At 43.9% G+C, this 27,173-nt stretch overlaps 1 protein-coding gene across 4 annotated transcripts in view; it reads right to left on the bottom strand.

Moving 5' to 3' along the window:
• Window positions 1–9,868: 9,868 nt before the first annotated feature.
• The window catches only part of PAN2 (poly(A) specific ribonuclease subunit PAN2), a 49,980-nt gene continuing 32,675 nt past the window's right edge, over window positions 9,869–27,173 (bottom strand). For all 4 annotated transcript variants that reach the window (XM_083169197.1, XM_083169196.1, XM_083169198.1 and 1 more), the window contains 14 exons: window positions 24,698–24,846; window positions 22,698–22,804; window positions 21,827–21,925; window positions 19,361–19,434; window positions 18,976–19,123; window positions 17,533–17,673; window positions 17,100–17,159; window positions 16,572–16,662; window positions 16,333–16,490; window positions 15,191–15,334; window positions 14,929–15,108; window positions 14,760–14,853; window positions 12,223–12,420; window positions 9,869–10,020 (listed from right to left, as the gene is read on the bottom strand). In XM_083169197.1, coding sequence (XP_083025323.1) covers window positions 9,986–10,020; window positions 12,223–12,420; window positions 14,760–14,853; window positions 14,929–15,108; window positions 15,191–15,334; window positions 16,333–16,490; window positions 16,572–16,662; window positions 17,100–17,159; window positions 17,533–17,673; window positions 18,976–19,123; window positions 19,361–19,434; window positions 21,827–21,925; window positions 22,698–22,804; window positions 24,698–24,846 — 1,678 coding nt within the window. In that variant the 3' untranslated portion in view covers window positions 9,869–9,985. The remainder of the gene's footprint in view (window positions 10,021–12,222; window positions 12,421–14,759; window positions 14,854–14,928; window positions 15,109–15,190; window positions 15,335–16,332; window positions 16,491–16,571; window positions 16,663–17,099; window positions 17,160–17,532; window positions 17,674–18,975; window positions 19,124–19,360; window positions 19,435–21,826; window positions 21,926–22,697; window positions 22,805–24,697; window positions 24,847–27,173) is intronic.

Genomic DNA, 27,173 nt, shown 5'->3' with positions numbered 1-27,173 from the left:
TTTAAAATCAGGTCCATTTTACCGTCAAATGGAAAATCGGGTCCATCGCGTCGGTCGTGTGCCTTTAATAAGGCACACGACGCGACCGACGCGATGGACCCGATTCTCCATAGGCTTTAATGTTAAAAATATTTTAACATTGAAGCCTATGGAGAAATCGCGTCCATCGGGTCCATCGCGTCGGTCGCGTCGTGTGCCTTAACATGGCACACGACGCGACCGTCGCGATGGACCCGATTTCTCCATAGGCTTCAATGTTAAAATATTTTTAACATTGAAATCGCGTCGGTCGTGTCGGTCTTGTGCCATTATAATGGCACAAGATAAGATGGACTTGATTAAGTCCATCTTAACATAGTAATCAATGGGAAATGGGCCAATATGGGCCATTTCTCATTGTATATGGCCCCGTCATGCCCCCCCATTGTAAACGCCACCCCACTATCGACGCCAACCCGAAGCGTGGCGAGCGCAGCGAGCCCGCGAGGGGCGGCGGTGCGCGTCCTCCGACCTTTTCATTCCCCTACTATCCACGTCGGCGTGGAGGTGAGAATAGAATAGTGTGGCGAGCGCAGCGAGCCACCGAGCCCGAAGCGTGGCGAGCGCAGCGAGCCCCGCGAGGGGACGCGTATAACTTCACAGGTATACGCGTGCGCTCGCCACGCTTCGGGCTCGGTGGCTCGCTGCGCTCGCCACACTATTCATTTCTCAACTCCACGCCGACGTGGATAGTAGGGGAATGAAAAGGTCGGAGGACGCGCACCGCCGCCCCTCGCGGGCTCGCTGCGCTCGCCACGCTTCGGGTTGGCGTCTATCGTGGGGTGCGGTGTACGCCATTAAATTTGGGGGGGAGGTTGGGAATATTTTACATTGAATGCAATGTAAAATCGGGTCCCAGGGACCCGATTTACATAAAAAATAAAAAAATAAAATCGGGTCCAAAATCGGTCGGTCGCGTCGATCGCATCGCATGCGACCAAATCGCATGCGATGCGATCGACCCGATTTTTCCGACACGACCACCCCGATGTAAATCGGTGTGGCCGTGCTAGGAAACAAGTACCGAATTGGTTAATAAACAATTAATACAATACCAACTCCAGGGGAAGAATGATCATTCCTGGAGGCTTGACTGTATGGACTGCAGCAGTGATTTTCGACCAGTGTGCGTGAGAAGAGAGGCAGTGCCGTGAGGCTGCGCTGTGAAACCCGGGTTAAGTTAAAGCAGGCAGTGACCTGGGAACAGCAGCTGGCGAGTGAGCAGGAGCGAGGTGCAGCAAGCAGGGACAGCCGACGCTGGGACTGCACACCTGACAAGAACCAAAGCTAAGTAAAGGGTAGTGTCGGGAATGTAGGGAGTGAGGGCACTGGGGTAAAATTGTGAGGGCAGGACAGATAAAAAATAAAATAAAAAAAGGGGCTATAGACTTTGTGGTACATTGTGGGTGAGTGTGTGTACTAGATAATAAACAATAAACAGGGACTAAGAGGGTGTGTGTGTGCATTGTAGGGGCTCTGTAGGGTCCAGACTGCTCCGAAAGGCAGTGGTATACTGAGCATTGTGGGCATATCAGCAACTTTTTAAAATAGTTTTTCTCTTGAGCACATTGGTGTGCCTTGGCAATTTTAAAGTCTTGTCCGGTGTGCCGTGACCTGAAAAAGGTTGAACATCACAGGACTACGGGCTTTTCCGGACAGGAGCCAAGGGATGCATGATAGTGTCACAATCCAGTCACTGAGCAGAACCGGTGTATTAGGGTCATGATTTTTTTTGTAACTCTAAACATTTTATTGTAACCTCTAAGCTTACAACTAATTACAAAGATAGATGGAAATGGATTGCTTAAATTTCAATAAAAACAGGAAAATAATGGGGAAGCTCTACTTTTTTTGACCAGAGGCATAATTTTTCCAATTTGTACCCTTTCAAGTCCAACGTCTAGTCAGGCTCAACAACCCTAGCGCTAGTAGCAGATCCAATGGTGAGCAACTTTAAAATAAGAACATTAACATAGTTCAACATTCAATGTAGACCACTTTGAATGAAAAAAAAAAAAAAAAGCATAACAATTAATTTAACCCCACTATCCACGTCGGCGTGGAGTTGAGAATAGATTAGTGTGGCGAGCGCAGCGAGCCACCGAGCCCGAAGCGTGGCGAGCGCAGCGAGCCCCGCGAGGGGACGCGGATACCTTCACAGCTTTCCGCGTCCCCTGGCGGGCTTCACAGGTGTCAGCGTCCGCTCGCCACGCTTCGGGCACGGTGCGTGGCGAGCGGACGCTGACACCTGTGAAGCCCGCCAGGGGACGCGGATAGCTGTGAAGGTATCCGCATCCGCTCGCCACGCTTCGGGCTCGGTGGCTCGCTGCACTCGCCACACTAATCTATTCTCAACTCCACGCCGACATGGATAGTGGGGGTATGAAAAGGTCGTAGGACGCGTACCGCCGCCGCTCGCCACGCTTCGGGTGGGCATGGATAGTGGGATTTACACGGTCCACAGCTGTGGCGTTCACTAGTGGCACTGAGGGTGGGTTTCAATAGTGTTCCCCTAGGGCCACGTCTGAATCCAGCTTCTTAGCGGCTATCTATGTAACTCGAGATTCAGAAGCAGTTGCGTCTGAATCTCGCGTACAGTTTAGAAGCCCCGGCATCGCTGTGCCCGGATGTCCACTTTAACAAACCCCGTTGTCAGCGGTGCCCAGGCGCTGCCTAATTCACTGTGGAACTACAAGTGCCACAGTGACATTGACCTGTCAGCGCCTGGGCAGCGCTGCTGCTGCTGCTGCTGGCCGGCCGCTACGCTGTTTACGTACAGATACAGCGGCACAAGCTCAGTCAGACAGAGCTAGAGCGGCACACGCACAGTGAAACAGAGCCTCTGGCAGGCTGCCAAGTTTCATAGCTAGAGCGGCACGCAAGCCTCTGCATTTCCGGCGCCGTGAAACTACAGAAGTACCAAATAGTCTAAGCCTAATACACACTTTCCATTTAAAATTTTGATTGTGGCCTTTACATCTATAAAAATGCATACTTAATCCATTTTTGTTCAACACCATTAACTATATAAAGTTATTATGGCTGAAACCACATAAGTTATATTTAATATAAGCGTTCTCATGGCAACGCCCATGGAACGCTGGGCATTCCCATATGGTAATAGGGCAGCCCGGCGCCCCCCGCCCATCTCCGCACCCGTCATGGGTGCGTGCACCCGGCGAACCAAAAGTTTGCCATGGATGCACGCACCCTACGTCTGCACATGCGCAGGAACGTGCCTGTGCAGACGTGCACCATTGGTCCTCCGTGCCAATGCACAGAGGACCAAATGGATAGGTTTCAAAACAAGAAACAAAAGGGGGTTATTCTGGTTGATCTGCGCCCCCCCCTCCCGCACACCCCTATCACTACACAGCTTCCTGCTCTCCTGAACCATAACTTCCACCACTGGGGAGTCGCTGACGCTGTGTTGCCCACATACCCCTATCATGCCTCATAGCCCAGCCTCCTGCTCTCATGCACCCTAACTCCCACCCAGTAGGAGGAGACACTGACTCAGGGCCACCGTCCTGTACTCCTGTACTGCCACGCTGGACCCTCACCCACTGGCAGAAGCTGCACTGTGTCTCCCACCCTCCTCTTTAGTCCCCCTTATGCCCACACACCCCTATCACTACCCAGCCTCCTGTTTTCCTGTGTTGTGACCTCCGCCAGTGGGGAGCCGCTGACTCTACTATACACCCTACTATACTATTGCACACACACACAAATGTCACTGTACCATCCACACTATCAATGTACATCTTACTCTGTAACTGCTTTTTAATTAAACAAAACAATACACACCCCCTTCCTAATCATATGCTCTCTATTTAACACATTTCACCTATAACTCAAGTTGCAATACAGGCCATCTTTCATACAATTCTAACCATATTTCTCACAATACAAACGTTCACAAATTAAGGGGGCGCAGCTCCTTACGACGGTGTGAAGAGCGCCCGTAGGGCGCGATGAATCACCTAGTGCACAAATATTTCTGAAGTACATGCAGATGTGTACTCATCGCAATGATATGATATGCAAAGGAAGGGAATCTGCATGGAAATTAGGAGGTAACCAAAATAGGATGCAACAAGAGGTTGCGTTGTGGGAATGCTTGCTAAAAATAAAAATGCATAGAATCTGCTGTTTAAAGTTGTATTAAAAGAATTTATATTCTACACAAATGATTGGTCATGGGCCGTGTGTGTGTGTGTGTGTGTGTGTGTGTGTGTTATTCAGATATCTGATGGTTGTGATGTTGATTGATCCACTTCTGAGTCTGAAAAAGCAGCAGGCAGAGAAGAAGACACAATGGGCGGTATTCAATGAGCGAATTTTTGACTAAAACGGTGAATCACCCTATTCAATGACCACATGGCGAATACATTTGAAGGTTTTTTTTCGCCATGATTCACCGAGTAGCAATCGCTATCTTTTTATGGTGAAGTGGAATGTGAACTTTTAAAATAAAGTGTTTTGTTTTTTACATTTGGTGTCAAAAAATCAGGAATTTTATTCTGAGGAGGGGCATGCTATTTTTATTCATGTGCTGTAAGCACATGAATATATATTTAATTTAAAAAAAAAATAGTTTTTTTTTTCTTTACACAGCAGCCAGCAGGGGGCGCCGGAGACGAGCCGCTCATTAGATATTCATATATTCAATGCACCCGATCGTTACGATCGGGTGTAGTGAATATACGCGGTCCCCTGCTGGCACCCCGGGGGGGTAGCCTGTGCTGCCTGGCACCCGGGGAGCCCACCTCCCCCCCACAAACGTTCTGGGGCAGGCAGAGAGACTTCCATCTCTCTGCCTGCCACCGTCCTCAGGCTTCCTGCGGCGTTCGCCGCAGGAGCTCATATTCGCCGGTCAGGGGCAGCAAGCCCCTGACTCGTTGAATACTGGAGCCAGCGAGGCTCCGGAACGTGGCGAATGTGCAGCGAATCCTAAAAAGGATTCGCTGCACCTCGCAGGTATTCTCATTGAATACCGCCCAATACCTCCTGTGGCTTTTGCATATTTTCACACAGTAACAGTGCCATTAGAGTCCACCTCTGAATCAGCCAAGGGCACTAAAGACTATTTTATTCTACATGGTTATCCAGTTACATGTATAATAATTATAAAATAATTTAAAGTAAATGGCCTATTCTGTTTCACCCGATATAAATCATAATGGGGGACCATTTTATAAGCTAGATAGATCACTCTTGACTGTGCATTCACTCGATGAGATACACACGCCTTGGGTGGTTGAATACACTTGCACTTTGGCCCTTATGCATCACAGTGCAAGGCATGCGTATATCAGAGTGAGCTGTACACTCAAGATTAGTTTAGCAATCACATACACATTCATAATTATACTGTAAATGTATTAGTATGTAACTCCTTGGCAGCCAGAATCCAGAAAAGGTGAGTGGTGACATTTGATCAGTACGGATGTGTAATAGTTAGCATTACTGCCTCACAGCACTGAGGTCATGGGTTCAATTCCCACCATGGCTCTAATTGTGCGGAGTTTGTATATTCTCCCTGTAGGTTTCCTCCGGGTACTCCGGTTTCCTCCCACAATCCAAAAATATACTGGTAGGTTAATTGGCTTCCAACAAAAATTAACCCTAGAATGTGCTTGTACATGTGGTAGGGAATATAGATTGTAAGCTCCACTGGGGCAGGGACTGATGTGAATGTTCAAATATTCCCTGTATAGCGCTGCGGTATATGTATGCGCTATAGAAGAAACTGTTAATAAATAAATAAAAATTCCCTTGAGTATTGTTTCTGTACTGGATTACATTCATTCTAATCTGTTAAATGCCTTGAGTCCTATTGGAGAAAGAGCACCAGCTAAATAAAATTATGGTTATAATAATAATAATATTATTAATAATAATAATAATAATAATAATAATAATAATAAAGAAACACACCCAGAAAAGCATATCCTTATCACTCATTCCCTTTTAGTGTCTCTCAGGGAGGCTAGTGTGGATAGTGCCCGATGCACTTTTAGGGTTTGTCATTTTATATTAAGATACACACTGTATATACAACTAGTAAGCCCACTCAAAGCAAATTCTCCGAAAGCTAGTTTGCTACATTGTGATTGCCTCTGTGTTTGTGCATGCATTAGAGAGATCGAGATGTAGTTTCACTCGCTGCCAAAAGATGGCAGTTTCTCTGAGACACAGACACTAGGCATATACTGTATATATAGATGCTGAGTGCTGCTATATTTTTTCACTTTATATCTTCAAAAGGAAATTTAACATTAGACAAAGACAACCAACCTGAGTGAGCACAAAATTACATTTTTAAATTATATCATTCATTGAAGAATATAAAGTTATTTAACACCGGTTTGAATAGTCATTGCCACCTTAGTTACTTAATGAATAACCAAAGTGAAATTGGGTTGAATTACACTAGACACAGGGGTGTATTAAAGCCTGAAGGAGGCCTGTGTACAGTGCCTTCCTCTGAGTAGTACTGTATAATATCCCTACTATACGGGTCCCATTATATCTGACATAAAGCTAACACAGCAGGCCACAGTAAGATAATTATGCAGTATTTACAGTCAAACAACTTGCAGCAGTGTTATAGTTTGGGGAGGCTTTGCTACTTCAGAACATTGGCAATGTGACATACAGTACCAACAGAATCAATTCTTCTTTAGTAATCTAAAGCTCAAGCACAAATGGCAGCAAGACAATAACCCAATGTATAAAAGAGCAAGGCCACCGCTGAATGGCTCAAAAGAAACTAAATTAGTGTTTTGGAGCAGCAGAGTCAAAGTTCAGATTGAATCCACATACTATGGCAGGACCTTAGACAAGTAATTAATAATTGAAAACCCTCCAATTTGCCCACTCTGCAGAATTGCCTTAAATCCTGTCGGGATTTCGGCGGTCGGGATTCTGAACGCCGGGATTTAAACTGCATCCCCCTCAGAGGGCTATGTGTGTGGTACCTAAATATGATAGGCTTGCCTGAATAGGTGAGTTTTCAGGGAACACTTGAAAGTTTGGAGGGTAATGGAGAGTCTTATTGTGCGTGGAAGGGCATTCCATAGGGTGGGTGTAGCCCGATAAAAGTCCTGTAATAATGAATGGGAGCTGGTGATCCGCGCAGAAGACAGACAGATGCAGAGTGGAGTTGTTGAGTTGGAAGATATTTTGAGATAAATAAAGAGATATACATTGGTGTAGTATGGTTAATAGCTTTATATGCGAGTAGAAGTATTTTATATTGAATATGGTAAAACACAGTTAACCAATGGAGGGACTGGCAGAGCAGATAATCAGACAATGAATGTCTTGTTAGGAGGATCAGCCTAGCCGCAGTATTCAAAATGGATTGCAGTGGTGAAAGTCTGTTCTTGGGAAGACCGGTAAGGAGACTATTGCAATAATCGGTACTTATGAGTTATCCGGGCGTCCGATTTTTAAATCGGGTCGGATCGGGACATCGCATCGCATCGCATGCGACCATCGGATGCGATGCGATGCGATGACCCGATTTTTCCATAGGAATCAATGTTAAAATGGACTGAGTCCATTTTAACATGGAATTCAATGGGAAAATCGGGTCCTTTTCATACCCCTACTATCCAAGTGGGCATGGAGTTGGATATAAACCTGTGGCGAGCGTAGCGAGCCACCGAGCCCGAAGCGTGGCGAGCCCCGCGAGGGGACACGGAATACCGTCCCCTCGCGGGGCTCGCTACGCTCGCCACAGATTTATATCCAACTCCATGCCCACTTAGATAGTAGGGGTATGAAAAGGACCCGATTTTCCCATTGAATTCCATGTTAAAATGGACTCAGTCCATTTTAACATTGATTCCTATGGAAAAATCGGGTCATCGCATCCATCGCATCGCATCTGATTGTATGCCTTAACTTAAGGCATACAATCAAAAAATCGGGAGCCCGGATAACTCACAAGTACCCAATAATCAATGTGTGATATAGAGATTTAGTAGTTTCTTTTGTAATTGTTTTGGTGTCAACATCGACCCCAATTAGCATAACGCATCCCCTCAACTGGCTCACTTCAGGCTTGGTGTTTCACTCAGCACACTTTACTGTTCTCGATTCGAGTCAACCTTTGTGACCTATTTCGTGTCAAACTATTGACGGTCTATCTAGACACTGTAGATCTATCAACCTGAATCATGCAAATGTTGGTGGGAAGGAATGAGATTTAAGATAATTTGGATAGATCAGCAAAATGGTGTTTGAAGATGTTCGCAAAGCCTCCTTGACTGGTCTTCAAATTTTATGTCAGGGAACCCTCTACATCTAATCTTCTACTAACTTGCAGGCCACTTGAGCCAAATAATGGTTACTTTTGCCCCTCCTTATACTACAGCTTAATTGGACTCAGAAGCTTGTTATCTCAAGGCACAATTATCTTCTATATGGGGTCTGTTTCATAGTAACAGATGTGCCTCACAGATTCAGACACGATCACAGGCTGGGCAGTTATCAAACGACTGCGCATGCACACAACACAGTAAGCATGCACCCTGCAAATGAAACCAGGGATGGCCTGCTATCACTTTCGCAAGGTGATTAATTTTCTGAGAATGCAATGGAAAACGCAGGTGGCGCCCGGCTGATTGGAGGGAGGGCCGCTGATGTTAGCTCCCCACACATTCGCAGCCATGCACAGGGGCGGGGTTTACGTGATCACTGGACTCCAAAGATTTGCAGCCCAGAGATCAAGTCTGAATCGGGCCCGTAATGCTTTTCCCTCCCTTAAATTTTGCAGGTCTGCATAGGACTCTTTCTAGACCTGACTTGGCTTGCCATAGTCCTGTTATGAAACAACTCTGACTTCCCACTTGTATCCAAAGCTTGACATGGGGGGGGAGGCCATTCCAGGTATGATTAGACTGGCTCAAGACCTTAATGTCTACATTACTTGGGCTCTAAAACGGACATCCAGCAGAAGTTTCCCTCCATATACTCTCTCATTTGAGTTTAAAATCTTTCTTCTCCTGTGGATGTCCTTAGTTGCACCAACCATTTGAAAGGTTCTTTCTCAGTCCTCCATTGGATAATGCCATGATCGCTATGTATAATCTGTTTATAGCTGCTATCTGTGACGATAAGGGCCGCCAAGAGACCTGGGGGAGGGATTTTGGGCCTCATCCAGCTGAGTCTTGCTGAGCCAAGAAGAGAGGAGTTGCTTGGAGGTCTAGACCAATACAGATTAAAGAAACAGCTTATAAACTTTGTATTTATAGGTAGTCTCACATCTGGAAAAGGACACATTTTCTTATATGTTCTGGCCACAGTTAAATCTATACATCTAGAGTACCCCAAGATTACTGCCCTTAAAATGATACATGGTACAATGTAAGCATTAAGATAAATGTCTTACTTAAATCAAGACAAACCTTATAAAGCTGGACCTTCTATAGGACCCTTGGTATCAAAATGAGGGTCAGCACTGCCCATCTTCCTCTGTGCAATATAATGGTGTGATTCCATGGTCTTTCTGCTCACCAAGCTCCACGCTCCCTTTGTGTCCTCCACATTGGGTTCTGTGTCCTCTAAATATGCAAGAGCCAATATGATTTTATCTTTCTTGCCTTTATATGCTGGTTATTTCTTGCATACCTGTCATCTCTCTACCCCCTTCCATCCATTTATCTTTCCTCCCCTTCCAGTTTCTAATATATCCATAAAACAGAGGCTTGTATGTAGATGGAGTCAGTCACCCACCTCTAGCAGAAAGTTTTTTGCCATATGTACACCAAAAGGTCAATCAGTCAATTAAAACAGACACAGGATTTAGAGGTTATTTTTTATTAAAAATTTCTTTACTTCATAATTCATTACAATTTAAAAATAAAAAAAAATTGTAAATGGAAAAAGTATTTTCCACTTCACCAAGTTCTTAAAAGGAAAAATAAAACGGACACTAAAGACCCACCATAGCTGAATACACAGGGGCATCTGTGGATAAAACAGAATTGGAGATCAGTTAGGCAGATTTAACTCAAGATATTAATTTCATTACAATATTGTAATAAAGAAAATCTACCCCTGGTTTTACCAAGTTTTCTAGTTGCTATAGGGCAAGACATAGGCTAGTGATGGCTAACCTTGACACCCCATCTGTTTTTGAACTACACATCCCAGCATGCCCTGCTACAGTTTTATTATTTGGCCATGCTAAAACTGATGCGGTGCATGCTGGAATGTGTAGTTCAACAACAGCTGGAGTGTCAAGGTTAGCCATCACTGACATAGGCACACTCTCATAAATAAGTCTTATGACAGCAAAGCATTTGCCCATGCAGGAAAATAGAAGGTAAAATGAGGCGGTCATCCCAAAATTGAACAATCCTGAATACCATTATACTGTATTACTATGGAAGGGATCTCAGGCCAGGGAGCCACACCATTACTATACTTCAGACACTGCACTGTTAAGGTGCCCATACACGTTACAATTATTGTATACAATATTGTATACAATATCGCATCTCATCCGATCTCGGTTTTGCGATGACATCAGATTAGATGAGATCAAGTACAAAAAGTACGTGCTGCACATACTTTTTGTACTAGATCTCATCTCATCTGATGTCATCGCAAAACTGAGATCGGATGAGATCGGATGAGATGCGATATTGTATACAATATTGTATACAATAATTGTAACGTGTATGGGCACCTTTAGAATAGAAAGAGATGCTGGATATATTGTCAACATAGTTTGTACTGGACAAAAGCTCAAACTACTATGGGTAGGAGGCATGTAGTAAGTTTAGGAGCAGATAACTCTTTTAATCAGGTACCAATTTAATCAGGTACCAATCAGGTTGAAAATTCAACAGCGCATACTGTATACCATCTTATTTTAGCTGCTCACACTCAAGAGAGCAGATGGCAGGCTTTCAGAAGCCTTTGCTGCTCCAACAGTCTAACTTGGCCTGCAGGCTAGAATAAGTTAATTGTGAAGTTTCCAGAGGAGTGTAAGCCAAAGTTATATGGGGAAAGCAGCTGAGAGGGAGCAATATGAAGTTGAATAAAGCATTTACTGTCCTTTCAAATAGTGTGGCCAGTGAGAAAAACAAAAACATGAATGTCCAGGTTCAAGAAACATGACATGTACAGAATATGTATCTTAATTCAATCACAGCCAAGAAGACAATGGAGATATCTAGGAAGACCGCTAGAAAATATTTAGAGAGGGCATTACAAAAACTGTCTGTACAATTTAATCATCATATTTTACACCATAGCAGTCAGTGAGAAGAGGAGTTTCAATAGATTAAGAGGGGTATTCAGTCCCCACCGACAGCCTTGAAGTGGTAGATGCAACATCGACAGAACGGTCCCGACTTTAAAAGCTGTCGAACGGCCGTGAATTGTTGCGATCACTGATGTACTGTATCTTGAAAATCCATGGCTGTTTGTTTATGCAGACACCCCCATTTTCGCTGATCGCCAGACGGGACGTTGAATCCCATCTGGCGATTTGTGGTCGAGCAAAACGAAAATGGTCCAGGGTCACGGCTGTCGGGACGTAACAGTCATGACACGGGATTGAATACCCCCCAAAGAGCTTCTGTACTACCCATTTCACACTCGCAGAACCGGGTCATACCCGAATGTGTTCCCAGATGCTTCCCGGGACTCTACCCGGGAATGTACCCTTTCACACTGCACTCAGACCTGGGATCGACCCGGGACAGCCCCATTCACACTGATCCCAGGAAATCCCGGCAAATATATATGCATGTCATTAAAAAAGGACTCCAGGGCTCTGAAAGATGACATCAGCATCATTTGTGAGCCCAAAAAAGGTCCAATCAGCAGCTTTTTTAAAGTCCCGTGTACCCAATCCCGGGAACGGGACCATCCACACTGACCGTATCCCGAATCGATTCCGGAATCTACCCAGGTCAGGACCTGGGTAGAAAGCCCGGTATGTTCATCGCGGGATATTCTTTCAAGACCCTTTCACACTGAGCTAAATCCCGGGTTGCGTTTTCATGTGCAAAAACCCAGGATATTTTTGCAAGTGTGAAAGGGGTATGAGAGTAACCTAAATAACAGGCAACGGTCAAGTAAGGGAACAGTCTAGTCACGGAGTTGATGTGTGATTATCACTGGTGTCAGGGTCAAGAAGAATCACTTTGTCTTTACTTTTTGGGCTGTTTTGACTTTCTGGCTCCGGCACCTTCCAGTCCATCTTTCGGCCTTTTTCATACAGGGACTTCAGTACTTTGCGGAAAAGATCTGGTTCCGTTCCATTACGGCTTAACTCCAGGTACTTGCGATAAAGCTGTAGAGCTGTTCGTGCATCTTCTATGCTATCATGAGTCTCTCCTTGGATCTTGAGATCTACAAACACAAAGCAAGAATCTTGCGTTCATCACTTTTGGCAAGAAACTCATGCAGTTGTAAAATGGGCACAGAAAATAAAATAATTCCGAGCCAGTCATTAGCTTACCAGGTACATTATTGAAGGTTCTTGGCATAAAAGCACTTTATTGCCCATTCAGTTTGGCTAACCTGTCCCAGCTAAGGGACTCTTTTTGCACATATACCCTCATTCAATTATACAATCCAATCATGTACATTACCAAGTGCTCAATGAAGCCATTTCTTACAAAGTGTTATGTTACTATGTTGCAGTAAGCTGAAGTTTAATATTCTGTTTTGCTTCACCCCTAGCAGACATGAAATTAAAACAGAATAAGCAATGTCCCCCAATTCCTCCTCAGTTTGGCAGACAGAAAAGAGACCAAACATTAAAATGGCACAACAAAATTATTAACAGAGGAAAGAGGATATTTAACAATTCCATCAACTGTGAGGGGATGACCACATGCATTATATCAAAGCCACCATCAAAAATAAAGTGAAGCATCCACTTTTTGTAAATGTTACAAAATGTGTAGGTGACTCACGGTCCAACTACTCTGAGGGGTTTATTTATTAAGATGGGATATTGCCCATAGCAACCAGATTCTAATACCTTCTAGAAGGTGCTAAATAAAAAAATATAAGTAGAATCGGATTGTACAGATTGTGTAAAGGGAACTGGCAACCTTTAGATCACAGTCCTTATGAAGCAGTAACTGGTGAGACAAGTTAGTCATATACAGGGTCTGTAGCAGCTGTAACAGAAGACACCTCACAATGGGAGCAGAATGCAGCTGTAATGCATGGGTAAAGAAAGTAAAGTGACCTTAATATCTGGGTTGGGTGGGGATTGAGGGGTAGATTTATTAAGCTCGGTGAAGTGATGAAGTGTCTGGTTTTTAAACCCCACCAATCAGCTCCTACCTGTCATTTTGCAAACCAAGCCTGTAACTTCCCAGGTAGGAGCTGATTGGCGGTGATAAAAAACAGACAGTTTATCACTTCACCGAGCTTAATAAATCTGCCCCTCAATCGTGACCCATATATCTGGGTTGGGTGGGGATTCAATCATGACCGATATAGCCGATCGTTGAAAAGATCAGCCATGAACTATTTTATCCCGGATGGGACTCGCCACTACACATTTTACTTTAATTGTTAGAAACTGAAGTTAAATTGTCAAATTGGCATCCATATCACACACAAAAAAATAAATTAAAAAAATTCATGGATTAACGTAGTTTTGACTTTCAGAATATTTGCGAAACTTGGGAGGTCAGAACGGTCATTGAATAGGTGGTATGTAAATGCAACCTATTCTTGTCGAAAATGGACAATAATCGGCTGGCAGGGAATACCCCCTTAAATGTGAAGAGAGGAAAATCTCAAATAAGACATTCAGGGGCAGATTTATTAACCATTTGCGGTCTAATGTCTAGTCAGACTCAACAGGCCTGGAGTTATTATCAAGTCCAATGTTAAACTGAGGTCAACGCCGTAAAGTGATGAGATTATATGCTATTCCAGTAAACTGCTGCCATCTACTGTCACTTCTGTGTACTTCTTGTTCCAAAACAAATGTACCTGGTGGAAGAAGGGGAACTAAAATTGGACCAGAAAGGGTGAAGCTTGGTGAAGTTATAAAATGTCTGGTAATTTATAACCATTCAATCAGCTCCTAAGCCATTTTTCAAACCCATCCTATAATTTGACAGTGAAAAGCTGATTGGCTGGTGATAAAGTACCAGCCTCTAGATCACTTCACGGCTTAATAAATCTGCCCCTCAGTTTTATGTAGTAACACACACACACAAACACACACACACACACACACACACACACACACACACACACACACTTGCATGACTTCCATGTAAAAAAGGAATTGCAGATTTGCTGTTGGAAGAGCGCCTTATTGCAGTTTAGCAGAACTACATTTCAGTATGTTTGCCCCTATAAATCATTTGCATTTCACGGCCTGCATAATATGAAAGGTACAAGACGCATTGGAGTAAATTTACTAATATGTGCATTCTAATTCACATGTGATGTTGCTATGGGCAACCAATCAGATCATGTCTATCATCTTCTAGAGGGTGCTAAATAAAGAAGTAGATCTAATTGGTTGCCCATAGCAACATCACATGTGAAGTAGAATACACATCTTAGTAAATTTCCCCCATTGTGTGTATACAAAATGATATATTCAGTATTGCCAGACATACAATGAATGCTTACTGGACATGCCGTTGTGATGTAACATGATGTACACAACTTTAAAGGGGACGGAAAAACAAAAGCCCCCAAGTGCTTACCTAGGAAATACCATGCCAAGTATCGGAGAGAGATCATCCTTTTACGTGGCATGTGGAAGAGATAGACTGTATCAATCACTTGATCTTTTGGCACCTGTGTGGAAGAAGAAACTCCATCACATGGTCTCCAGCTCATACCATAACCACCTACATAATGTGCTCATCATACCATTAGGTTTATAACCCGGAAATCTTTCTGAAGTCCATGACCCACAAACTTCACGCCAACATCGATTAGAAACCGTAGTTTCAGGTAAGTCGATTTCAGGGTAGTTAGATGTTTGGATGAGATCTTTGCATCCAAGTCACCAGGTTTTATTCCAGAGTACTGCGTAAGGTAATCCACCACCTGAAAGACAGACGGGTTCTTCATATCTAGCAGTACACTTACAGACAGTCCAATACATATGCTGAGTGCTGGACCCACTCACCTGCTCCTGGGTGGAAATGTAATCATCAATGAATGGCACACCCTCATTAGTCCCCTGTCCCCGCACGCAGGTTATACGAGCAACAGACATTTGACTGGGTTTGATTGTGGACTTTGTGCCGTCACTTCGAAGTTCAGCTTCTTCCTACAGTAATAAAGGATGACGTGTTGGGATAAAATGGCCTTTGGTGAAAAGACAATGATCCAAACACAGAATATAGGGATGTAAACACAAGAGTTCAGCTGACACGATTGAAAATAGAGGCAATACATGAATTAATAGAACTCCAGGAACTACAGAACCTAGACATCTTGTGTTAGTACATAAAACATACATGATCACGCCAACAAATGCTGGAATTCTGTGACTCAGCATACACGTAGTGAATGGGCTGGGCTACAAACTGAATTCTACACAACAGCAAGCAGTGCATCTTCCCAGGCAGGTCATTACTATCATTTTGGTGAGCAGTAGCAAACGGTGCATATAGATTGTCAGTGGTTCCCAAACATTTTTGAATCACGGGGCCCTAGAGCATCCAGAAATGTTCATGGCACCCCTACGCCAAATGTTTATTACTGAGAAATTCTGAAAACATTATTAAATTAAGTAAATAGTGTTTATAGGTCACCCTCAGGGTGAGTTATGTGGTGAGCGACAGGACCGGCTACAGTTTGTCAACAAGCACTGGATTTGCCTGTTACATTGATCCTAAATCATTTGTTAATGGTCCTGGACCACCAGCCCAAGGCACCCCCCTGCAAGGCTCCTGAGGTACACCAGGGTGCCACGGCACACAGTTTGGGAACCACTGGATTAAGTACTAGCCAATTAGCTCCTGTTGTTTTTCAATCAAAAAACCATCAAACCCTCTATGCTAGTGCACAAAACCCATGTAACTTGGGAGTGTGTGAGGAAAAGAAGGAAGGAGCAGCCTACAGCAGACAATTAAAGCATATTCTACAAAAGGATAACTAGAAGAGGATTGGCTGTTAATTCTCCACTAGTCCTCTTTAGAAGACTTGATGCCCCTCAAGGAATTTCTTAGGGTGGGTACACACTAGAATATCATCATCAACTGGTGTTAGAATGTAATCTCTGGAAGATAATGCACACTTCCAGCGTGAGAATGCTGCACCTACCTGATTGAGCGTTACAAACTCTGCATCAAGCCCAACCAGCTCCCCTGCCTGTGGCATCTCATTTAGCAGCAGTGGAATAAAGGTGGCATGGCACTTCCGCTGTTTCCTTGCCAGAGAAGCTTCTGCCAGTAGCACACTGGCTTCAATTGGATTCTTAACTATAGGCAAAAACGGTCAACATAAATTGGAGGCCAGAAGAGAAAAAAGCGAACACAGAAAAGCAGCAGATAGGGCCTTACTCGATAAGGAGTATTTTGCATTCAAGCTTCTCTTGGTATAAAATAGTATGGCAGGCACCTTCCATGTCATGTCAAACTGCGCGGCCTCACACTGCAGGAAGAAAGGGGAGGATACAGATTATTACAGTACAAAACATTAGTCTCTGATAAAGCAGCAGCATTGTATTACAGAGATCCAAATGTCTAGTCAGACAGTCAATAGGACGACACAGGGTACATTTATACAGTGTCCATGTACAAATATTGCTTTTCTATGTCGACATTTTACTTGTGTCGTTACTTTTGTCACTGTCCAACTAATGCATGTCTAACTAGACATGGTCTGAGCTTTACCACACCTGTATTACAATGGCCAATCACTGCAGCTATTTTACAGTTTTACATTTCTGTACTCTCATTTTTAACTTGTGTTCCTGTATTTATAAGAGACGGATTTGCTTTAGCTTCAATAAATTCCCTATTACCACCATGTTACTTACTGTATATTGGCCACCCAAAGCATTCAATTCTCCATTCCAATGATCTTACCTTATCCACAGGTTCAATAAGGAAATCATTGAACAGATACCACTGCTGATGCGTGACCCCCTAGAGAAAAATAAACGTATAACAAGAAGTTTGTTAGCGAACTATTCGATGAACTAGCCATATGTGTGGGTGGAGAGACTATAATGATTTACATTTCAACATGTTTGTGTTCGTTTTTGTTTCCACAATCCACTGCGGATTTTTTAATACAGTACAGAGAGGGAAGAGTATAGTCAAAAATCAAGCAAGATTCAAAGTGCCAGACTCTATTCACTACCATCTATATCCATGAGTCTCTGCGTCCCCCAGCGCAAGTAGGAGAAAAGGTCCCTATTAATGAATGGTATTTTACCAGCTGCTGTATTTTACTAGTCTTTTTTCGGAGCCGTGCTGCCACCAGTAAGTAAGACCTTTATGCCCAACCAACACATACCTCCTTTCTTTGGTGATAGGTCTCTCCAACTTTGATGTGTGCTACCAGACTGCCCCCTGTTCGTGGATCTAGAATGTGAACAACCGTTGCCGTAAGGTCATATACGTTTGTCGCTTCATTCTCATCATCTGATGGACTTGGCTGTAGGACACACAAGGATTAGTTTATTTTTATTTACCAATGACCATTCATTTTATGAATAAGCTAAGAATGATTACAGAGGTGTCCTCCTACTTCTTCTTGGCACCTCTTAGTATAAAATGCTTCTTCATTGCAATGCTTTGCGACTAGGATGTACCAGGAGAATGTGCTGAATAAACGGACGCACACTTTTAAATCAGTTTACTACAGAGGCTTTTAATCTATATACACAATATGATGACGCACCATGACTTTTTTTTTTCCATACCAAGTGCCATTGTGCTAAATATACAGATTGTGTTGCATAACGAAATAATCCACACAATCTCATGGTGCTTCCTAGACACATCACATTGAGACCAAGCCACATTTTTGGCCAAATAAAATAAAAAAGACGCCCAATGCTAGCGGAGTTGTGCAGGACCAGTCAGCTCGCCTGCACAAGGCATATGTGAGGTACTGATTGTAGACGTATGAGAACACATCTATAGGTCAATTCTCTATGCCATGCAGGTAAAGATATCTTCTGTCCATGCCAGCTGCTTCAATTGCCCAGCCATATGAAGGGAATGGCCAATGGGATTTATTCAGAGTTTATCATTCTTGCGTTCAGAAGAGTCAAAAACAACGACAAATAGCGAAAATATCTCATTGCAATCCCTTTGCAATTTGACGGACAGGAAGTGGCGTTTGGAGGGTGGACACTTAACATTTTCCAGACGTGCCTAGGTCTTTTAAGGGATGGTGTGTTACCGCCGGCCTCGATCAGAGCTTCTTACATGTGCACAGACTGAGAAAATCAGTCAATGGTGAGTGAACTGTGTATAAATGTGCGACAGAATAGCAAATTGGGGGATTTTTACAATTCACTCGCAGATTTACACAGGGCGGGTTTTCACTCATCTGGGCATCTGCTGACTACTCGCAGTCATCTGCAGATGAGCCATCAGGTCTTAATTAGGCCCAACGTCCAAGAGAGTGTAGATGAAAGTAGTCCGCTCATGCAACTGGGCTGCACAGCAGGAGGGGCAGATGTAACATGTGCAGAGATTTACATTTGGGTGGTTTATATATTTATGTGCAAGGTAAATACTGGCTGCTTTTGCATGCGGCCCACAAATGCTAGACAAGCTTATTTTTGCAATGCAATTTAGATTTAAATTTGAACACACCCAACAAAATCTTAATCTTTCTAAACATAGTACGTCAGCCTCACCTGCAGTGCAACATGGTTCTGCCCAGTTACCTGCTTTAATTCCATTAATCTGGCCATATACACAGCTACAGGAAGCATGTTCTCACCTCCTCACCCTCCGCACAGTTCAGAACATCCAATTCTTTGTTTTTAGAAAGCTTCATCTTTAGGGAATATGGTATCCAGACATTGCGAAGCTCTTCCACTGAAGGTGTAAGTGGTGGAGGTGGGTTGTCAGACATAGTAAGCTCATCCCTATGATTGCAGACAAGGTAAAACTATTAGGACTAGATGGATTCCAATTGCCAGCTAAACACTACTGACAAAGCCACTCGGGAACCTTGTATACATTTCTTATTGTACTCATATAATGATAACATTTCTCATCGCCAACATACAGTAGGTAGAAAGATGAAATGATTTAGCCTCCTTTCCAGGTGTAGTTCTCTACAGTAACAGTACAGGCAGGTACCACATGCACCGAGCGCTCACCAGTTTCCTGTGCTGTTCTCAATGGGATTTGGAAAAGTCGCTTCAGCTTTTCTGACCGACTTCTTAAAAGCATACTGAAAAATGCAGAACATGCTGATGAATATAGGAGCAGGGTAAATATCTAGCCAAGTATATACACAGGCAAATCACATTATTATGACCACCCCATACATTTGATGTCAGGAGCCTGTAGCCTCAGGTCCCCAGCCTGATGCATTTCGGACTCTTGTCTCTCCTCAGAGGCTTGACAAGGAACAACAAGAGTCCCAAATGCATTAAGCTGGTGACAGGTTTTAAATACCCCTGGGGACCTGAGGTGGGACACATGCGGAGAGTTTTAAGGTCCATACACACTGGGCGACTACGCCCAACGTGTATGGACAAAGTCGCCCAGTGTGTATGACCACAGTGTGAGCATACACACTGAGCGGCTTTCCCCGAGGACGGCAGCAGATGAACGGCTTTCCTGGCGATGTTGCGAATGCATGCATCGCCGGGCCATACACACTGGGCGGCTTTGAGCTGAAAGCCGCTCAAACATGCTGTTTTGAGCGACTTTCAGCTCAAAGTCGTCCAGTGTGTATGGGCCTTTAGGATTGTGGAGCCGCCATCTTCTCCTTCACTTACCCGGATTCGATCTTGGGACTTTGTGCTGAATACACCATACAGAGATACCAGGAGTATTACACAAATGGTGGCGATATGCTTTTCAAATATATGTTTTATGCGAGTGGAATGCGAGACCATTATATATGGTCATGGTCTTCAAACTCTGTGGCAATCTTTTCTTTAGGATAAAGATCAGGATCTTAATTTGAAGTCACTCACAGCACCAACATTTGTAAAAGCATTTCAACCCTATGTGATTAATAAGTTGAGCTCCAGTGTAACACTCTTGTGAAGTTCCAGTGTTATCACAGGCAGGACAGGGGGTTTGTTTGAGCAAATTTTTTTGAATAATCAAAAAAGATTATTCAAAAAAGTATTCCAGTATTTTTGAAACAGCAGCACGCGGTGGTGAAGGTGTATGGTTTCTGGACAAATGGCACCACTGCAAATCACAAACATTGAAATGGCAGAGCACCACGTGCCATTAATGGGAGAGGTGAACATTGGCCACAAAGATGCATGAGGGCTGACCGATACACTACTGTGGAGCAGCCACCCTTACAATGAACCTGGGGCTGCTGGAAGTGTGTCTAAAATGTTCAACGAACCCTGCTGTGCATCAGACTCCGAAGCAAATGTATGGTCACTGCACATATGCCAACAAAAAGGCATAAATTTTCTGTGCAATATTAGAAATGGACCACCGCTGATTGGCAAAGGATTGTCTTCTCTGAGGAGTCAGGTTCTCTGCTTCAAACGGATGGACAGGTACTCTGGTTTTTGGCTGGTTGACATAATAAGGTGACTTGACAGTATAAAATCTATAAGTTCCTGTAAGGTAGAAATACAGTTACAATATCTTTGACCATAAACTAGGAGGTACAGCTCTGTTGGGGTGCTCATATTCCTACAATCACTCCTTCAATCTCCCAACCCCACCAAAGTCTTTATCTCTATAACATTCCCTTAATTAGAGTACAAATTTACAAGACAAGTTCAAACTGTTTCACAGTCAGAATTTGGTTTTTAAATTAAAATTTGTCATAATAAAGTGAAAAGGAACAAAATGTCTTTAGGTTGGTTTATGAGTGGTTATTGCACAGTTAAATATTTAACTGTTCAGGCAAATATAGTATCAAAACAGTGTAATGGTTAGCATTACTGCCTCACAGCGCTGAGGTCATGGGTTCGATTCCCACCATGGCTCTAACTGTGCGGAGTTTGTATATTCTCCCTGTACTTGCGTGGGTTTACTCCGGGTACTCCGGTTTCCTCCCACAATCCAAAAATATACTGGTAGGTATGTGTGTGCGTGTACATGTGGTAGGGAATGTAGATTGGATAGACTGGGGCAGGGACTGATGTGAATGTTCAACTATACTCTGTAAAGCGCTGGGGAATCTGTATGCGCTATAGAAGAAACTGTTAATAAATAATAAATAAATAGGAATCCAACACCAAAGTTAATGGGCCGTATTCAAAGCTCTTTTGTGAGCGGTGACGGCAAGCAGTGCTGATTGTGCGCGCTGTCACAGTCAGTATCCAACGGACCCCCTGCACACGCCGTTTCCACCTCGCTGGGTTTTTACAGCGTGGTCGAAACGGCGTGTGCGGTCGCCAAAACAGCGAGGATCGTGGCTAAATGCAGCAAGCTCACTGCATTAGCCGCAAACCTTGCCATTTGGGGGAATCCTCACCAGCGAGGATTCCCCGGAACATGGAATAGGGTGAGTGGCCAGTGCGGGGTATAAACGGCAAGGGTGGCTTGTTTTCCGTGATCTTTGCCTTTAACCCCATCGCCGGCCGCATTGAATACGGCCCAATATATTTTTCCCAAATTAGTAAAAAGAAAACTACCTCTGCTTGGGTCTTCCAAAACTCTGCCTCCTTTGTGCTGTTAACTTCACAGTTTATGACAAGTACATCAGGGAGACAGCGAATGTTACGGGTCTGTACCTATATGAAAAAGGTAAAAATCAGGGCACATAATATGCAGAAATCCAACAATATGGAATAGCGAATTGAAACGAAACAAATATTGCTCCATTCTGTAGTTTGGCTTGCAGCATTACCTCATTTTTAAGAGGGAGGTTGTTTTGGGCCAAAACTAAACAGATTCATGGATGGGTTGGGTACAAAATCCTTGCAGCCAGTATCCCAACAGCGGCATCCCATAGGGTTTCAAGAAGTATTTTAACCCTACCCACCACTCCTGCAGCCGAACCTCTGTACTTCCATTCGAGATCCATTGGTATTCTATCAGGATACAGACTGTCCAGATCTGGAGGGCACCCCCATGGACTAAGCTATGAAGGTTAACCCCCCCCCCTCAATGAATAGGCTCAATTTCAGTTCCCAGTCAAGGTCAATCTCTCCTGTACTGTATGTGTGGGTTTTCTCAGGGTGCCCTGGTTTCCTCCCATACTCTGGTATTGAGGCCTGAGCATACCGGTGGACGTTCTGGCAGGTAGGTGTCAGTTAATTACCACATTACATATCCTGTATCATTATCTTATCCTGTAGTATGTTAGAAGTCTTGTTAAAGTTTAGGTTTTCATGGAAAGGTCAGATTAAAATACTTTAAAAGGCATGGAAAGGTAACCTGTGGCACGCCAGCTGCTGTGGAACTACAAATCCCAGCCATGAGATGCTATTACAGGGGGAGACAAAACACATTTTTGTAAACCAAAAAGTTAATGTTAAAATATGGAATACTAAGAGCACTTACTGTGGGCTGGTATTTCTCACAGTTCTCACACCAGGCCTGAGTGTTCTGTTCTAGACAGATGCTTCTCCTCAGAACCTCCACAAACTCAATGTCTTGACAGACTTTTTCTAGCGTTAAATGAAAGAAAAAAATCCGTCAATAGAGTAGATTATATAACCGTTTAATATAAAATAAAGTTTTATTGGATTGGTCTAATATTGCAGAGATAAATGTATTACCAATATCAGCTTGTTGGTCTGCTCCAATACTACCAATTGAACTTATTTGTTTATTTTTGGCAGATGTAATACTTGTTTATGGCATTTATAGAGCAGCCCCGAAGATCTCACCTTAATAATATGCCACCAACTTACAGCGTATCTTCACTTTTGTTATCGCTCCCTGTAATGCTTATTCATGTCTTCCTAATACAATACCTGGTTTTCCCTCAGGATTGTTCTTATTAAGACAGTTTTTCAGCTTCACTAGAGGAAGTGAAGCTGAAAAACTGTCTTAATAAGAACACCAGACATGTCCAAAGTCAGGCCCGGGGGCCAATTGCGGCCCATGCTGTCATTTCAAGCGGCCCGCAGCCTCCAGCTGGAAGCAGACAGAGCATCATACCTTGCTGTCTGCTGCAGTGAGGGGGTGCCAGCCGCCACAGTCAGATGTGTTTGTTGTCCTACCCCTGCTGCTGCAATCATATATCACCCTGCTCCACAATCAGTGACAGCAGTGTTTGGGGAGGGGGGCAGCAAGGGGGAAGCTTGCTCCTGTAACATGCAGAGTGGAGGAGGGCAGCAGCGGGAGCCCAAGCCTCTCCTGTCCTTGCAGTGCCTGCTTTGCCTCTCCTTCCTCTGGCTCACACAAGGGGCTGGGGAACATACAGAGAAGGGAGGGGGCAGAGTGGGGGACATACAGTGAATGGGGGCAGAGTGAGGTACATAGTGAATGGGGGTCATACAGTGAATGGGAGTCATACAGTGAAGGAGGGTCAGGCTTTGGGACATACAAAGAATGGAGGTACTGATGGACATTAAGAGAAGGGGGGCAGGCTGGGGGACAGAGTGAATGGGTGTAGAGTGGGGGACATACAGTGAATGGGGGCAGGCTGGGGGACATACAGTGAAGAAGGGGCAGGCTGGGGGACAGAGTGAGTGGGGGACCATTCTGATGTGATTAATGATTCAAAGAATGTCAGGCTGAATGGTCGGCCCCCACACATTTACACTTCGCCAAATCTGGCCCTCGTCGCAAAATGTTTGGACACCCCTGCTCTACACTATGTTACATGGGGATGCATTGGAATTCAAAAGAACTGGATCCAGGCGTCCACAATCCTGACGATTCCCATAGGAGTATTTTAACCCTAACACACCCCTGCTGCAGCCTAACCCAGTACTTACCATCAAGATGCTGTCATCTGTTACCCTGACTGCTGGGATCCCAACCGCCATGATATTAAGTACATACAGTTGCACGGCAATGTTCACTCAAGGTGTAATTAATGGGCCATTCCATATGACAAAACGGGACATTTAGATACAAGTCCCATTAGATAAGTATGATTGAATCGTTAATCTAGAACAGTCTCATATCATAAATCAATTGAATGAATTAAATAAATTGATACTTAAAAATGATTCTCGTAAAAATAACAGAAGATAGTAACTGTAGCAAAACAAAACTTACAATGTATTTGTGATGGAACAGGACTCCGATATGGTAACATAACATCAAATGTTTCGACTACAGGGTGAATAGACCTAATGGTATATATACACAAATGTGCATAAAAAAAAAAAAAAATATGCACATATGCATATTGCTCCCCTGTGCGAACGCAGGGGAGTGATCAGACCAGAATGAGGGCCATAATCTCACGGAACCTTATTGGTAGTATCATAGTGTCACATTCCAGCAGTCACCTTGTTTTAAACTTTGTGGCAGTGTGCAGTCCAGATGAACCTTTTTGTCCACAGCAGTCCAATAATTTCTGCCCTCCTAGACTAGTTACATACCATTACTGTTAGTCTCTGGGTAGGACAAGGTGAAGAGTAAAGTTGTTGATAGACGCACAGTTTCTTTGCCACATCTGCACATACTGCAATTTTCTACTTCACAACCAAACAGCTGTCCAATCACAGAGCCTCCTGATGATACAAAAGAGCTGCAAAAGAAAAACATGCAGATACATTTCATAAATCACTGAAAAAACACCAATAGCAAAAAATATATAGATTTTCCAGTATGCGCCCTTATATATTGCCAAAATGTTAGAGATTCCTTTTTTTTTTATCCAAAGATCAGTGTCCATGAACAACATACTGTACAGTGGCAATCTCACACAATCCTCTACAAAACACACAATTGACACAAATGAAGTTTGGGCCTCATTACAAATAGAATGTACATGTATGAAGCATATGCCTTGATGATGTGTAACAAGCAGGCCTTCTTCAACAGCACCACCGGTGTAAAATACCAGATCCACAAGGCCTCGCCTTACATAGCCACCTAGCTTCCACCTCCAACCCTGCTTCTAAAGTTGCCTCTCCCGACAATAGGGTAATCAATCCACACCTGGACAGATGAACAGAGATAGTAACAATGTGGAATACTCGAGCAAGAATAAAATATCTATATGTACAACATATACAAAGAATGTTTGAAAACCAGAAAATATACAAAATAGTACAGAAGGGAAAGAAGACGGCAATGGAAACCGTGAAAGGGAGCCCCAAAACAGGTGAGGTGCATCACCTATCACGGAGTCCATGGAAAGAGGCAGAGTGATAATACAGTACCCCTCCTGCTCTTATATGCCAAGGAGAAACTAATATGTAGAAGTAATTAGAACAGAAAGAATAGAATGTCTTAGTCCACAGGCTATATGAGAACGAAGGGGGGGGGGGGGAATTTGAAATTGGTACCAAAGATCCCAAACCTGCAGGAATTTTGGGAGCCCCATTATTAACGATAGGCAGTCATTTTTTCCATAATCGCTAGATGTCACATTTTATCATATCAGTAAGCAGAGAAGGAGCTTCAGGGAGTTTCCAGTGTGATGATACTAGGAATCTGGCAGTATTTAAAATATTACTTTGTCAGAAATCATATCTAAATGTTACTGGGTGTTGAAAATAACAAAGACCAGGGATTTTAGGTTTACTGTCCCAGTAAAGCATTATCTTGGGGCAGGACCATCACACACACAAAAAGAAGCCCAGAAGGCCAAATGCTCTCCATGGTGCATTTTATTCAGTCTATAGGGGACCAGATACAAGCTATAATATATCTTATTGGCATTTTCCTTCACCAAAGCTTAATTAGAGGTTGTGTAAACCCATTCTTGTAGGATGGATCAGGTTTGCCTTCTGCTTGAGTTTTAACGGTGGCTCAGGAGGATACCTAGAAGACGGGAGGAGAGACCAGATCTAAATCCCTTTGTCAAGGGTCTGTGGTAGCACAGGGAAAGAAGCAGGGAGGTGACAAAGTCTCATCTGGAGACATAGAAAGTTGTATGTCATTGCCCGATCTTCAATCAAAATATATGTGCCATCAACCAAAACATCGAATACAAAGCATCCACCCCTACAGAGCCAAGGTAGGAAAGGGTAGAGGATTGGCCAGGGGAAAAGTATTATACCACAAAGGAAAATGCAGTTGTTATAGGCATGCATGGATAGAATGGCCAAGGCATGTATCCGCAGTCAAAACAATGGAGACTTTTGGTACTTGTGTAGTTTCACGGTGGCAATAACGTAGTCAGCATAGCGTCCCTGTCAGAATGAGCGCGGTGTTCCCGCAGCCAGTGTAATTAAAAGAAGCGTAGTGTTTCCGCGAGTGTCCCTGTCAGAATCAACGTAGCCAAGTGTTCCCACGGCCGCTTATGGCAGGTGTGAATGTGTTCCTGAAACACCCCCACTATCCACACCAGCCCGAAGTGTGGCGTGTGCAGCAAGCCCTGCGAGGGGACGCGTTACACATCCTCCCGACCGTTTCATACCCCCACTATCCACGTTGGCGTGGAGTTGATTTTATAAAGTATGGTGAGTGCAGCGAGCCCCGCAGATTACTTTACATGTATTCCGTGTCCGCTCGCCACACTTTATAAAATTAAATCCACGCCGACGTGGATAGTGGGGGTATGAAAAGGTCAGGAGGACGCGTAAAACGTGCGCTTGTCCACGCTTCGGGCTGGTGTGGATAGTGTGGGTTTCAAATCGAGGCATTTGCCAGTATGTAACATGGAGCACTAGCAAATGCCTCCTTTATTGTGTATTAGATGCACTTGCGTCCGCACCCCCTCTTTGCGCATGAGACGCACGCGCTACTGAAACCCTAACCCTGGTTGCTGTACCCTGCCGCAATAGTTACTCAGACGCAGACGGATACGCTTCTGCTTCTCAGACGCTCCTGCATCTCAGACAGATGGAGCGCCTCTCTGCCGGCGCCAGCATGATCTCCTTTCTGCCAGAGAGGGATCATGCGGGC

Source organism: Crinia signifera, chromosome 2 (genome assembly GCF_055691185.1).
Source record: "Crinia signifera chromosome 2, ASM5569118v1, whole genome shotgun sequence".
Classification (NCBI taxonomy): Eukaryota; Metazoa; Chordata; class Amphibia; order Anura; family Myobatrachidae; genus Crinia; species Crinia signifera.
Note: the sequence above shows the minus strand (reverse complement) of the source record. Positions and strands in the feature narration are given on the sequence as shown.